The sequence below is a fragment of the Pan paniscus genome, chromosome 10, assembly GCF_029289425.2.
Source record: "Pan paniscus chromosome 10, NHGRI_mPanPan1-v2.0_pri, whole genome shotgun sequence".
Taxonomy (NCBI): Eukaryota; Metazoa; Chordata; class Mammalia; order Primates; family Hominidae; genus Pan; species Pan paniscus.
This window is the reverse complement of record NC_073259.2, coordinates 104362737-104377378: the sequence shown is the minus strand read 5'-3', so window position 1 is coordinate 104377378 and position 14642 is coordinate 104362737. Positions and strand designations below refer to the sequence as shown.

Below are 14642 nucleotides of genomic sequence, written 5' to 3'. Positions count from 1 at the left end.
TGGATTGCTAGCAGTTGTTGTATCTCCTTTTTTACATTATTATTATTATTATTATTATTATTACTGGAGACGGAGTCCTGCTCTGTCACCCAAGCTGGAGTGTAGTGGTGCAATTTTGGCTCACTGCAGTCTCTGCCTCCCCGGGTTCAAGCGATTCTCTGGCCTCAGCCTCCCGAGTAGCTGGGATTATAGGTATGCGCCACCATGTCCTGCTAATTTTTGTATTTTTAGTAGAGATGTGATTTCACCACGTTGGCCAGGCTGGTCTTGAATGCCTGACCTCAGGTGATCCACCTGCCTCTGCCTCCCAACGTGCTGGGATTACAGGGGTGAGCCACTGCATCCAGCCTTTACATATTATTATATAATGGAACTATTTTCTTTAGAGACAAGGTCTCACTCTGTCACCTAGGCTGGAATGCAGTAGCACGATCATAGCTCACTGTAATCTTGAACTCCTGGGCCCAAGCAATCCTCACATGTCAGGCTCCTGAGTAGCTAAGACTGCAGATGTACACCATCACACCCAGCTAATTAAATTTTTTTTTTTTTTTTTTTTTTTTTTTTTTTTTTTTTTTTTTTTTTTTAGAGATGGCGTCTCATTGTGCTGCCCGTGCTGGTTTCAAATGCCTGGCCTCAAGCGGTCCTTCTGCATTGGTTTCCCGAAGTGCTAGGATTATAGGTGTGAGCCGCCCACAGCATCTGGCTCCTGTGGGCCAGATTAGATATTCTAGTTAGATAGTCTACAAAATATTTTGGTTACATACTCTAAAAAATAAAATCACTTTATGCTGTATATACCATGAGCACATTGTTATTTGACATTCACCAGTATATAAATATGGTAAAAAGTATAACACAAACTTGATTTTGGTATAAGCATATGATTATCATAATTTAGCATCACTGCTTAAGACATTTTGTGTGTGTGTGTGTCTGTGTGTGTGAGACAGAGTGTCACTTTGTCGTCCAGGCAGGAGTACAATGGCGCGATCTCGGCTCGTTGCAACCTCTGCCTCTGGTTCAAGTGATTCTCATGCTTCAGCCTCCTTAGTAGCTGAGATTACAGGCATGTGCCACCATGCCTGGCTAATTTTTGCATTTTTAGTAGAGATGGGGTTTTGCCGTGTTGGCCAAGCTGGTCTTGAATTCCTGACCTCAAGTGATCCACCTGCCTCAGCCTCCCACAGTGTTGGGATTACAGGCATAAGCCACTGTGCCTGGCCAAGACATTTTTATTGGGATGATTTTGCCATTTGATTGTCAAGTCAAAAGTTTTCTTCGGCTATCAGTTTTTATCAAAGATTGGTACTTAGGATAAATTTTGAGGTTGTATTTGTTCCAATTGGGAGTAAAAATGTGATTTAATCACCGTGTAATTTTTTTAAGCTATCATTTAGGAGCTATCTTTTACAGTCTACATGATATTAAGAAAAACAGTGCCCTCTAATGAATGCTAAGTGATTAGAGTTTTTATTTATGGTTAAGTGTTCCTACCTACCTCCCCCACTTTTTTTTTGAGACAGAGTTTCACTTTTGTTGCCCAGGCTGGAGTGCAATGGCATGATCTCGAGTCACCGCAACCTTTGCCTCCCGGGTTCAAGCGATTCTCCTGCCTCAGCCTCCCGAGTAGCTGGGATTACAGGCATGCGCCACCACACCCGGCTAATTTTGTATTTTTAGTAGAGATGGGGTTTCTCCATGTTGGTCAGGCTGGTCTTGAACTCCCCATCTCAGGTGATCCTCCTGCCACAGCCTCCCAAAGTGCTGGGATTACAGGCATGAGCCCCTGCGCCTGGCCTGCCTACTTCCCTTTTCAGAAAATTCTGAAATGGCTTATAGATTTCAGATAAATCATGCCAGCTATGTTTTGGATTTTACTGATGCATCCATTTCATTATTCATCTACCTTAGTAAAGCATACTTTTTGGAAATACATTAAAAATTATTCTTCAAAATGAAAATCTCTACCCTAGGTTTATATTTGAACGTAGTCAGTGAAGGATGGCATGTGAAAGTTAGGGATGGATGGAAAAGGAGTGGGAAAAAGAAACTCATTTTTTTTATATGTATTAGAATTTGTGTATCTGTGGATAATATATTCTTTATATACCTAAAAAGTAAAAGTTTTTTCAAAGAGATCAGTTTTTCAGCATAGAAGTCTGGACCCTTGGTTTATGTGTAAAGGAGATGGGTAAGGATTAGGGATGGATGGAAAGGAGGTAGGAAAAGAAAAATATTCTTCACATGTACTAGAGTTCATTTTTCCATGGATAATATACCCTTAATCTAAAAAATAAAATATTTTTTAAGGTAAAATGTAAAATTTAGCCTTGTCTTCTAAAAGTTTTAAACTTTCAATGTGTTGTTCTCATATATATATATATAATTTTTTTTTGGTACAAATTATTTGTAGAGACAGAGTCATACTATATTATCCAGGCTTGTCTTGAACTCCTGGCCTCAAGCAGTCCTCCCGCTTTGGCCTCCAAAATCACTGACATTACAGGTGTAAGCTACCTCTCCTGGCCTATTTTCATATTTTCTAATGGCAATATATAATGAGTAGTAAAAATAACATAAAACCTTTGCTTGAGTAGGAATTAAGAAACAATTCATTTTTCCTGGAGAAAGTTATACAGTAGGGCTGAATGGGTCTAATATAAATTTATGGTCATCAATCTCGCATAGATCCCCAGTGTTGCCTGGCTATCCCACTGTCTTTCTCTGATTAACTCTTCCTCTCTTACTGTAAGCAGATGATCTCTCTTCCTATATCATAAAAAAGAGAGAGGGCCAGATGTTGTGGCTCATGCCTGTAATCCCACCACTTTGAGAGGCTGAGGCAGGAGGTTTGCTTGAGCCCAGGAGTCCAAGACCAGCCTGGGCAACATAGTGAGACCTCCATCTTTACAAAAAATTAACAAAACTAGCCAGGCTTGGTGGCACACCTTTGTAGTCCCAGCTACTCAGTAGGTAGGAGGTGAGAAGATCACTTGAGCCCAAGAGGATGAGGTTGTGGTGAGCCATGATTGCACCACTGCACTCCAGCCTTGTCGACAGAGCAAGAGACCCTGTCTCAAAAAAAAAAGGCGGTGGCCATTAACCGAAAACTCCCTCCTTTTCTGTATAACAAACTTGCAAATCTACCTATACATATACCCATTCTGTTCTTTTTTGTTTTTAATCTTGAGAAGTTGTCCCCCTTACTATCCCATCTTTTCAGGATGCTTAAGACTATCTGTTATCCCTATAAACTCATGTGTGTTCAGTCTCCCATTTCTTACCTTAATCCTTTCCAGTGACTTTTTATTTACATAAACATAATTTTAGTTTTAGATTTACAGAAAAAATTACAAAAATTATATAGTTCTTCTATACCACATACCCAGTTACCATATTATTAACATTTTATATTACTTTAATACATTTGTCACAACTAAGGAACCAACATTGGTACATTACTAGTAACAAAACTCCATACTTTATTCAGATTTCACTAATTTTTTGTCAGTGTTGTTTTTCTGTCCTGATACCCCCTCCAGGATACCACATTACATTTAGTGACATATGTCATGTTAAAAATATTGGCTATTGGATTGGTGAAGTGCTATTTAGTAGTCCTTTATGATTGATAAGAAATAAAACATTGTCAACATATTTAGTTAAATATTAGAATAGTGGGAAAGCCTATATGTAGATAGTCAGGATTCATCAGAGCTTCCTTGCCCTTACGATAATGGTATACCCAGTGGAAGTTTTGTGAGACTGAGTGCAGCTTCAATTATAATGAAGGTCATCCATATATAAAAATTTGTCTTATTGTATTCAAATTATAGGTTTATACATTTTAAGAGCATATGCCTTCCTAAACAATGAATGTTTGGATTCTTCATTCCTGGTTTTACCAATAGACTATATAGACCTTTCTTAATTCTCAGAGCAGGTGAGAAAATACAATCAAGTCCTTACATCTCTCAGCAATTAGAAATATAAGATGGAATGTGGGAGTGAGGTTCAAAGTCCCACAGAATTTACCTTTAGCATATTATGTACAGGAGTACAGGATTAAGGTGGTATTGTGGTGATGATAATAGCAATTTTTGTAAGACAAAGTGACTGAGTAGAATAGAGATTCTCAGTCTTTCCCCCTGCCCACCAAGTCTAAGGGATGTGTTTTAACACATTTCTGTCGTTAACAGTAACTCGGTAATTCCCACAGGGAGGGAAATGAGTGTTTGAAAAAGCCTCCCTCTTCCCCTGCTGTTTCTTTTTTGTTGTTGTTTTTTGAGACAGAGTCTTGCTCTGTCGCCAGGCTGGAGTGCAGTGGTACGATCTTGGCTCACCGCAATCTCCGCCTCCTGGGTTCAAGCGATTCTTCTGCCTCAGCCTCCCGAGTAGCTAGGATTATAGGTATGCACCACCACACCCAGCTAATTTTTGTATTTTTAGTAGAGACAGGGTTTCACTATGTTGGCCAGGATGGTCTTGATCTCCTGACCTCGTGATCCGCCCTTCTCGGCCTCCCAAAGTGCTGGGATTACAGGCATGAGCCACCGTGCCCGGCCCCGTTTCTTATGTATTAATATATACTCACTCTTAAAATGTCATCTATGGATCCTCTGTACATACAGAAGCTTCCCCCTTTATCTGTGGTTTCATTTTCCGCAATTTCAGTTATGTGAGGTCAAACATAGTCTGAAGATAGGTGAATACAATGCCAGTATGATTATTTTGAGAGCAAGAGATAGAGACTGCATTCACATAACTTTTATTACAGTGTATTATTATGGTTATTTGTTTTATTAGTTGATCTCTTACTCTGCAAAATTTATAAATTAAACTTTATCTCAGGAGTGTATTTAATATGTATAGGGAAAAACCTAGTACATACAGGTTTCAGTGCTGTCTGCTGTTTCAGGCATCCACTGGTGTTCTTAGAAGTATCCCCTGTGGATAAGGGGGACCTCTGGTGCTTCATTTGTTTTGAAGCTCAGCTAGAACAGCATCTCCAGCCTGTGATAGAGTAATTATGTTGCTAGATCCAAAGTAAACAAAAAGTTTCCCATAAGGCTTGGTATTGCTTACAAGTTACAGTGAATTCTAGGAAGACTATTATAAATTATAATTTAATTTATATATATATTTAGAATTTTCATGTGTTTATACTCTAAGAGCCATCTGAATAGGAATTTGCTTGGGGCTGTCAAAAAGTGAAGTATTTTCTTGGAACAGTGAAATATCAGAAAAAATTATCTTCATTTGTCTGGAAAGCAGCATTAAGGGGGCTCTTATATTACATGAAAATATAAGCTTTGAGCAGTGATAGTATCATACCCGAGGTTTATCCAAGGCACAGTTATTGCTAATTGAAAATTTTTCCCAAATACCCCCGCCATGACAACTTGTGATTATAGTTGGCATTGGCAATTTTTGAGTTTCTGCAGAGACTGAAACAACAACATACACATTATAAAGCTTATTGTGCTATTTCTTTAGCTATTATTTCTGTTTCTGTGAAACTTTTAAAATATTCTAAAATAATCTAGGATGGAACTCAGGCTAGATTGTGAACTCATGAAAGTGGGAATCATGTCTGTCTTCTCTAGCACCTAACATTGTGCTGGGTAAATGTTGAATAAATGAGCTTTGTCCTCTGTCCTCTGAATAATTTCTGTAGGAGAGCACGTCAACAAGCTAGTCATTATATCTATTGTTAATCTTGTTGTGTTCAGCAAATAAAAATGCAAGCAAAATTTTCTAAAAATTTTATTTAAAGATTCAGTAAGTACTGTTTTGATGTAATCATTAAATCCTAAGTTGGAGATTACTAAAATGGGGGCTAAGCTTTTACTTTTTGAATTAGGATCTGACAGACAATTCACTAGTGTAATTGTGCCTTTGTCTGAATTCTCTGCCTGCCTGCCTGCATGCATGGGTGGAATTCAGTAGTGCTGTTTATTTTATAGACTGATTATTCAAATTTAAACTTAACCTCTTACATATTTGTCTTTACAGTCTAATTTGTAGTCCATTTACATAGTCTTTAAAGCAAACCTCGACATTTTGTCATAGTAACCATTGGACCCTAGTGTATTTGATGTTTTAAGAACATAGTAGTATTCATTCATTTAAGATAAAAGGATTAATAAGAAAATTTCTCTACTCCTGAGAAGAAAAAATGCCTAGCTTACAGTCTTATTTCCCGTGTGCTTCTCATTGTTATAATGACATTTTAAATATTTTTTTCAGGAATATTCATTCTTTTGTTCATACTAGTTTGCATTTATTCTCAATATAGTGTTTTTCCCCCATAAAAGATGACACAAAACTTAAAATTCATGGCAAAAATGCGGTAGTTCCATATTCATGAATTTAAGCACCTAAATTCCAGAGATAAGTATCAGAATAAAGATATTTTATTAGTTTCTGTGATCTTGGCAAGTAGCCTTTTTTATGGAGTAAAGTATTTAAGATCATATATAAATAGGCTATATAAAACATATATAAATTAAAAGATTATTCGTAATCAGACTGTCATGTACCAGATAGTGGGCTATTTGCCATGTTTTTCACACTGATTTTAAAAACTTCACTTGTATTTTAAAAATGTTATCTATTGTAGTTTTACTTCTTTATTTTGCATAGTTATTGATACTAGAAAGCGAAGGACTTAATACTGAGTCATGTACAAGACAATACATGGATGAATAGTGTATGATGGTCGTAAAACTTCATTTTTAAAATTTAATGTTTTATGAAAAACGTCATAGGAAAATGTCATAGATTGCAAAAATAATTTTTCATTCATTCAATAATACCTGTGACCAAAGTTTTAATTAGTTTACTAAAATTGAATTAAGTACTATTGGATGTGCAGTTTTCCACATGGCTTTTAATATGATACATATCATTGTAACAAAAAGATAAAAACAGTTATTTTGAGGGGCCTCTGCTACTTTTGGCCATTCAACTTTGGATAATTTATCCTGTTGTCTGAAATGGTAAGTGATGCAAGTCTAATTACCAAGGATTATTTTAATTTTATTCCACAGTTCCAAGGAAAATTGCTTATTTAGACCTCTAGAGTTTGACTAAATCACAACATTTAATCATCTGGCATAATTTATACACCTTTGAGAACTGAGATTATGTATTAAAAAACATTATTTCCTTTCACTGGCTTTTTATTTAAGGGCATTAGCACCATTCTAAGCAAGTGAATCTTTCTTTAGATTATCATTACCTTTTCCATTATCTACAAAGGGGTACTAGAAAGCAACTTTAAGAAAATTCTTTTTCCATTCCGTTTTACTTTTTAAAATATTTCTGCTCTCTCAGTCCCTAGTTTTCAATCTATCTAAAAACAAATTTTCCTAAATTTTGTGTTAAGGTTTTTTCTTTTTCATTTTAAATATTGGGTTTGTATTACATATTTAGGTATATTTCATGTACCCTGTTTATCATCTCCATACACAATAGTCAGGCGAGCTCAAGGTTTAAAAGCAAGGCTTTTAAGAACTCACTTTTAAAGCATTTTCTCTTGTTGTTGTGGGTTTTTTTTTTTTTTTTTTTTTGGCCAAGGGTTGAGGGGGGTGTAGCCAGAATTAGACTTACATTGCTGCTTCTGTGTTTGCCACTTCCTGATCCATAGTAGAGCATGATTTTCAGTTGTCTTTTTCATTGTATTTTGATTGGAAAGCCTGAAACAAATAGTATTTTGTTGTTTGCAGGACTTCCTTGTGAATTCAGATTGGTGAGGGAGAAAATACATAGGAAAATTATTTATTTTGCAATTTTGTTAAAAAGAAAATCCCAAGTAGTTATCCTTGATAAGATTCTTTAGTATCTTAAAATGCCTGTGGTATCTTAGAATAAAACCAAATATTTTTCATGACAGAATGTTAACTGTGTTTATATAAAGGTTGGGTTGACAATTTTGATTGTGAACTTTGATATTTTTGAACTTTTGAATGTTCCAACATTGGGTTTATTTTAAAACTTGATAGATATTCAACCATTTGATTATAATCAGATTTTTCTATTCTTAGTCATTCTTTAGAGTGGGAAAGTTTCAGAAGTTGAGGAAGAGATGAATTGAAACTTTAAGAATATATACAAGGCTGGGTGCGGTGGCTTACGCCTGTAATCCCAGCACTTTGGAAGGCCAAGGCAGGCAGATCACTTGAGGTCAGGAGTTCGAGAACAGCCTGGCCAATGTGTTGAAACCCTGTCTCTGCTAAAAATGCAAAAATTTGCCAGGCTTGGTGGTGCGTGCCTGTAATCCCAGCTGCTCCGGAGGCTGAGGCAGGAGAATCACTTGAACCCGGGAGGTGGAGGTTGCAGTAAGCCAAGATTGTGCCGCTGCACTCCAGCCTGGGCAACAGAGTGAGACGATGCTGTCTCAAAAAAAAAAAAAAAAAGTAAATACTTAATTTTTCATTGTTTACTTTTCAGTCAGAAATTGGCTTTGGAAAAATGGAAACCTACATCAAATTGGAAAAGCTTGGAGAGGTAAGTAAATATTTATCTCAAAAATGTAAGACACATTTTTTTCTTATTCGTCATTCAAACTCTGTTACTCCACGGTTTTTGTTAACCTGGAAAAAACGTAAGTACTGATGTCTACAAGATTATATACCTGTTCTGGAAAGGTAACAGAGTTTCTAGGAGTTACAGTCTTCAATTCTTGAAATTATCCCATCAGTTTGAGAGGAAATGAATTTTTTTTATATCTTTGAAATTTTTATTGAAGCAGAAAGTATTATGTTTTCTTAATAACAAAATAGGCATTTGTCACTTAGTCTACTGCCAGTCTACTGTCTGTGCCACCATGGGAAATTGCATGAGTTCAGACCTGTGAAAAATCAGAATAAAGATAAAAACACATTTTTTGAAGGTTACGGAAATTCTTAAGATCTTGGTTTTCTTGAACTTACTACTAGTACTACTGATTTAGAAATGGCCTACCTCCTATAGTAGGAAAGGGCAAAGAAAACAATAGTTAATAGGGAAGGCTTAAAGGAGCTTGAGGGCTGTCCTGGCAATAATAGAAGAGATCCTTGTTTTTTAAAGGAGAGTTAATGTACAAAGATTCTGAAAAGTCTAGAAACATGGGTAAAATTTTTATGATTGCCGGGCGCGGTGGCTCACGCCTGTAATCCCAGCATTTTGGGAGGCCGAGGCGGGTGAATCACGAGGTCAGGAGTTCGAGACCAGCCTGGCCAACATGGTGAAACCCCGTCTGTACTGAAAACACAAAAATTAGCTGGGCGTGGTGGCGGGCGCCTGTAATCCCAGCTACTCGGGAGGCTGAGTCAGGAGAATCGCTTGGAACCGGAAGGTGGAGGTTACAGCAAGCCAAGATCATGCCACTGCACTCTAGCCTGGGCGAAAGAATGAAACTCCATCTCAAAAAAAAAAAAAAAAATTTATGATTTAACAATATGTACATTATGTTTTCATTTTTCAATTAATATGTTCAATTAGTGTCCATCAGTCTCCATATACCATTGCAGGTAAAGCACCTTTGATTTTAAAGCTATTGATCTAATTGTTAATCTAAAATAAGGTACAAAAAGTAAATATTCTGTCTATGTTTTTATACTCTTGAGGCACTCTGTAGTGTTACAGAAGTATGGAAGCTGTGCATATGAACTGAAAGTCCTGTTTACTGTAAGAAAAGCCATGGCTGATCATTGTGTGTTTTTCTTTGCAAGATGGAATTTAACAATGCTTAGAAACTAGAAATTCAGGTAGAGCTCCTTATTATAAGATGGTATTAAATAGACTCTTATGATACTTTTGATGCGTCCTTTAAAAATATATTTTATAGGGTACATATGCAACAGTATATAAAGGAAGAAGTAAATTGACAGAGAATTTGGTGGCATTAAAAGAGATCCGATTGGAACATGAAGAAGGTGCACCCTGCACAGCTATAAGAGAAGGTATAATAATTATACAGAACATTTTAAAATCAAAGTGGTGGAATAAGTTTATTTTTTATAAGTAAAAAGAGCTCAGATATACAAGTAATAAATGACTGGAAGATGTAATTAAACCTTTAAAAAGCAAATTTCTAAAACAAATACTCAAAGGGATTAATTATATTAGTGTATAACTTACAATGAAATCTGAATTCATTAAAAATCACTATCATAGACAACTATTTGTCATAGGGAAATGTTATACATTGGTACATGAGGAACATGGTAACTATAAATTAACCAGATAAACTAAATAAATTAAAAAACAGTGTGTAAACATATTTATATCATAGTACCATTTTATAAAGAAGATTATTCAGAAAATGGCTTGAGGCAACTGATTAGTAATGTGGAGGGGAAAAATGGTTCCTTGTACTTTATATCTAAATTAATGCCAGAAGTTTCAAAAGTTAACATTTAGGAAAAATACAGAAGATGATATGGAGAATGTTATAATATTGGGGACAATTTTAAGTATTATAATATCAAACCCAGTAGTATAAAAGAAAAAATTGATTTCTATGAACCTTTTTTTTTTTTTTTTTGAGAGGGAGTCTGGCTCTGTTGCCCAGGCTGGAGTGCAGTGGCGAGATCTTGGCTCACTTCAAGCTCCGCCTCCTGGGTTCACGCCATTCTCCTGCCTCAGCCTCCCGAGTAGCTGGAACTACAGGCGTCCGCCACCACGCCCGGCTAACTTTTTTTTGTATTTTTTAGTAGAGACGGGGTTTTACCGTGTTAGCCAGGCGATCTCCTGACCTCATGATCCGCCTGCCTTGGCCTTCCAAAGTGCTGGGATTACAGGCATGAGCCACCGTGCCCAGCCTCCATGAACATTTTTACAACCAATCCCCTTGGTAAATTATTGCTTTAAACTTAAGAGAATCTTTTTTTTTTTTTAAATAGCATTGTTGCCCAGGCTGGTCTTGAACTCCTGGGCTCAAGTGATCTGCCTGCCTCGGTCTCTCAAAAGTGCTGGGATTATAGGGGTGAGCCACCACCCAAGACCTAAACTTAAGAGAATCTTTTAATCAGTTCGTATGTTCAACTTACTTCAGGTTTTTATAAAGACTGCCACAGACTAAACAATTGTCTTTCTTTTTCTGTTTTGCAGTTTCACTATTAAAGGATTTAAAACATGCAAATATAGTAACCTTACATGACATTGTTCACACAGATAAATCCTTGACTTTGGTGTTTGAGTATCTGGTAAGCATCTCATAAAAATTCAGTATTTAACTTTACTTTAGAAAAACATAGTAAATTGGACTTTTAGTTTGTTCTTTATTTTTCTTTAAACTGCAGCTGTGCTTAGCTAAATTGGACTTTTAAAGAGCCCAAGAGACTTTATTGTTTAGTTATCAGTTTTTCATTAAATTATGTGTATGGTGCATCCAGTATCTTTTCTTGAAAAACAACTAATTTTGAAAAACACTATTAAGTGAACCAGTCACAACATTCTGAAAACGGTGTATCACATAGCAGAGTGCTGTGTTTTTCCAGGATAAAGACCTGAAACAGTACATGGATGACTGTGGAAACATCATGAGTATGCACAACGTAAAGGTATGTTGTCTTGCGTGTTTAATTTTTTAATTTTGTTTAAAGCATAGGTGAACCATTATATAATGAAATGTACCAGCCTCATAACTCTTCTTCAGGGTTTTCTGTTTGGCCTTTTAAATAGGTTATTGTCCTCTGAACGTGCAATATTTACCCAGAACTTCTGTTTACTACACTATAGCTTTCTTAGGATCAGACCTTTTTGTAGAACCACTTCATTCTTTTGACATTTCACATTACAACTGATTGTCCTAATATAGAATATATGTACAGGTGTATTCTGCTTTAAAAAAAAAATTCAAAATAAATACGAATGATGGGTGCATTCTGTGAAAGGCCTTCTTTAAATAGTGAACTCCCCAAATAAATGGTATTTAATTGTAAAACAACAACTTTTCAGGACTAATGAATAAGGCCAGAACATGCAGGTTTTGTGAACACTATGCTGGAAATACCAATCTGTACTGTCAGGAAGAAGAGTAAGATAATTGGTGTGTTTTCTTACTACAACATATTTAAAAATTTAATGCTAAAAATGTTTGCCATAAAATCAGTGCCAGATGATACCCAAAAGTTATTAACTGAGTAACAGCATCCAGCATAGTTTGTATTCTTATAGTAGGTTTCTTTGACCTGAGTAGTGTATCCAAATTTAGCAAAGATTTATTTATCCAAACTTAGTCAACAATATGTAAGAACCTATTCTGAAAATAGGCTGTCGCAGCTGTGTGCTTCAGACATTTCTAATTCTGTAGGTAGTAATTTTAAACTTACATTTAAAAAAAATATTAAGTTTGGTGGTTATAAAGGAGAGCCAGTTTCTGTTACTAAAAGACGGCTCAGAACATATGGATAACACATTGCTAAGGATTTTTGAAAAGGGCTTTAAATGTACTTCCATATATATTCTGTCAGGGTTGCTTTCATCTTATTTTACATTTTTTGTTTGCAAAGTGTTATAACTGTCATTTTGTATCTTTTTTGGTTTTAATTTTGTTTTTCCTGCTTTTTTTATTGGCAATAATTTGAAAATAAAACAAGGTCCTTAATGATGATAATTTCACAAATGTTGAGACGTTTATTTCTTTAATGCCAGGTTTACATGATTAGCTTAAGTTGGAAAGCGTTTTATTATTTATTTGTTTAAATGGCCTTTATACTTTCAAAATACAAAGTGTAACAAGAATTCATTTAAATAGTAATTTTAGAGTTTTAAAAACATAATTATGTAGACTGCAGAGACTCTGGCACAGAGAATTCATTCAGGCATACCGTTGACCTGCTGCCTTGGCTGCCTCAGTGTTCGGATGCCCTGTTTTTCACCTACAGATGAACTGAGGGGAAACTCTTGAATCCTCTGTACTTGAGGTTCTTTTTGTTAACCCCAGAGAATCAAAGGTCTTATGTGTTCCGTAACCCTCTTTCTACCAAAATGTACAGCAAAAACTCTACCATTAGCCTTATAGGAATTACTTTTTTCAGAGTCATTCAGAACACTACAGTGCTAATGCCCCTTTGTGAATCACAGTAGATTTTGAAGGCTGAGTAGGAGGTGCTGAAAGTAAAGTACCCAAGAGATGGTTGATAGAAGCTGGTTTAGGTTATTTTTATAGTAAGTAATTTGCCAGAGCTATGCAGCAGCTTTCTCTTTGATACCTCAGACTTTTCATAAAATCGCCAATTCCAATGCCTTATTTTAAAGACACTGCCCCAGATCAGAGTTTTTGTTTTTGTTTTTTTTCAAGGAGAGATGGGTGGGAGGGGGGTTGGTTGGTTGTTTTGCCAGAATTTTATAATTAAACTATGTAAACCTTAGTAGGCCTGTAAGTTTATGAGGATATGTTTTTTTTTTTTTTAAGTCATTTTCCACAGTAAATCAACTGTTACTGCTAGGAGGAAGTTACTTTTTAAAAAATATTTCCATAGATACTGTTAGACTAAAAGAAACAGGTAGATGCTTCAAATAGAATAATAAACTATTAAATTCAGAAAGCCACTATATATAAAAGGAAAAAGACATTGTACTTAAGGATGCAATTACTTTCTTTTTCCTGTTACAATGTTCTAGGCCAGCTGCTTTTCTGCTTACCATCATTTATGCTTATACTAAAGCATGTCTCATCTTTAAGACTAATTTTTATTTATTTGTTTCTGTAGCTGTTTCTGTACCAAATTCTACGTGGTTTGGCATATTGCCATAGAAGAAAGGTATTGCATCGAGATTTGAAACCACAGAACCTCCTCATTAATGAAAAAGGAGAATTAAAGCTAGCAGATTTTGGTATGGAATGTATGAGATATTTATTAGTACTTCCAGGTTCTAAAATGTAATGGTTAAAAGATCAACCACTGTCATAATATGCCATTGCTTTTATGTGGGTTTGGAAATTCTCTCGGTAGCCCACAGAATAAGATATTTGACAGAACTTTGGTTGGTGATTTATGTTGGTTATTAGCAGCAAATTCTAAAATGCACAGGCTGTTCTCGGGTGTGGACAAAGACCCCTAGGGCTCCTGAGACCCTCGTAGGAGGCCTCTAAATGTAAATATATTACCAAAATTGTACCATCTGTTATTTGCCTTTTTCACTGTGTTAATATTTGCAATGATGGTCCCAAAATAATAATGCATAAAACTATACATCAAAGTAGTGGCACCAAAATATATCATTGTATTCTTTTTTTTTTTTTTTTTTTTTTGAAGACAGCATTTTGCTGTTAAAGCCCAGGCTGGAGTGCAGTGGTGTGATCTTGACTCACTGCAACCTCTGCCTCCCAGGTTCAAGTGACTCTCCTGCCTCAGCCTCCCAAGTAGCTGGGATTACAGGCATGCGCCACCATGCCTGGCTAATTTTGTATTTTTAGCGTGCCCACCATGTTGCTCAGGCTGATCTTGAACTCCTGACCTCAGGTGGTCCACTCGCCTCGGCCTCCCAAAGTGCTGAGATTACAGGCATGAGCCACCATGCCCAGGCCGTCATTGTATTCTTTACCACTACACTTACGTAAAGGGAAAACTGTCAGTTACACTTACATGATGAAGCAATAAAATTTATTAATTATATTTAATTTCCATCCTTGACTACATTTCTTT

General features: G+C 36.0%; 1 protein-coding gene and 1 non-coding gene across 7 annotated transcripts in view; both read left to right on the top strand.

Moving 5' to 3' along the window:
* CDK17 (cyclin dependent kinase 17) overlaps positions 1-14642 on the top strand; it is a 116043-nt gene that overhangs the window by 85777 nt on the left and 15624 nt on the right. For all 6 annotated transcript variants that reach the window (XM_034934260.3, XM_034934261.3, XM_063593579.1 and 3 more), the window contains 5 exons: positions 8458-8514; positions 9836-9950; positions 11101-11195; positions 11490-11552; positions 13707-13830. In XM_034934260.3, the coding sequence (XP_034790151.1) occupies positions 8458-8514; positions 9836-9950; positions 11101-11195; positions 11490-11552; positions 13707-13830 (454 nt within the window). The remainder of the gene's footprint in view (positions 1-8457; positions 8515-9835; positions 9951-11100; positions 11196-11489; positions 11553-13706; positions 13831-14642) is intronic.
* Positions 5312-5450, top strand: LOC112436859 (U4 spliceosomal RNA). The gene has a single exon (XR_003025534.1). It is a non-coding gene; the product is annotated as a U4 spliceosomal RNA (small nuclear RNA).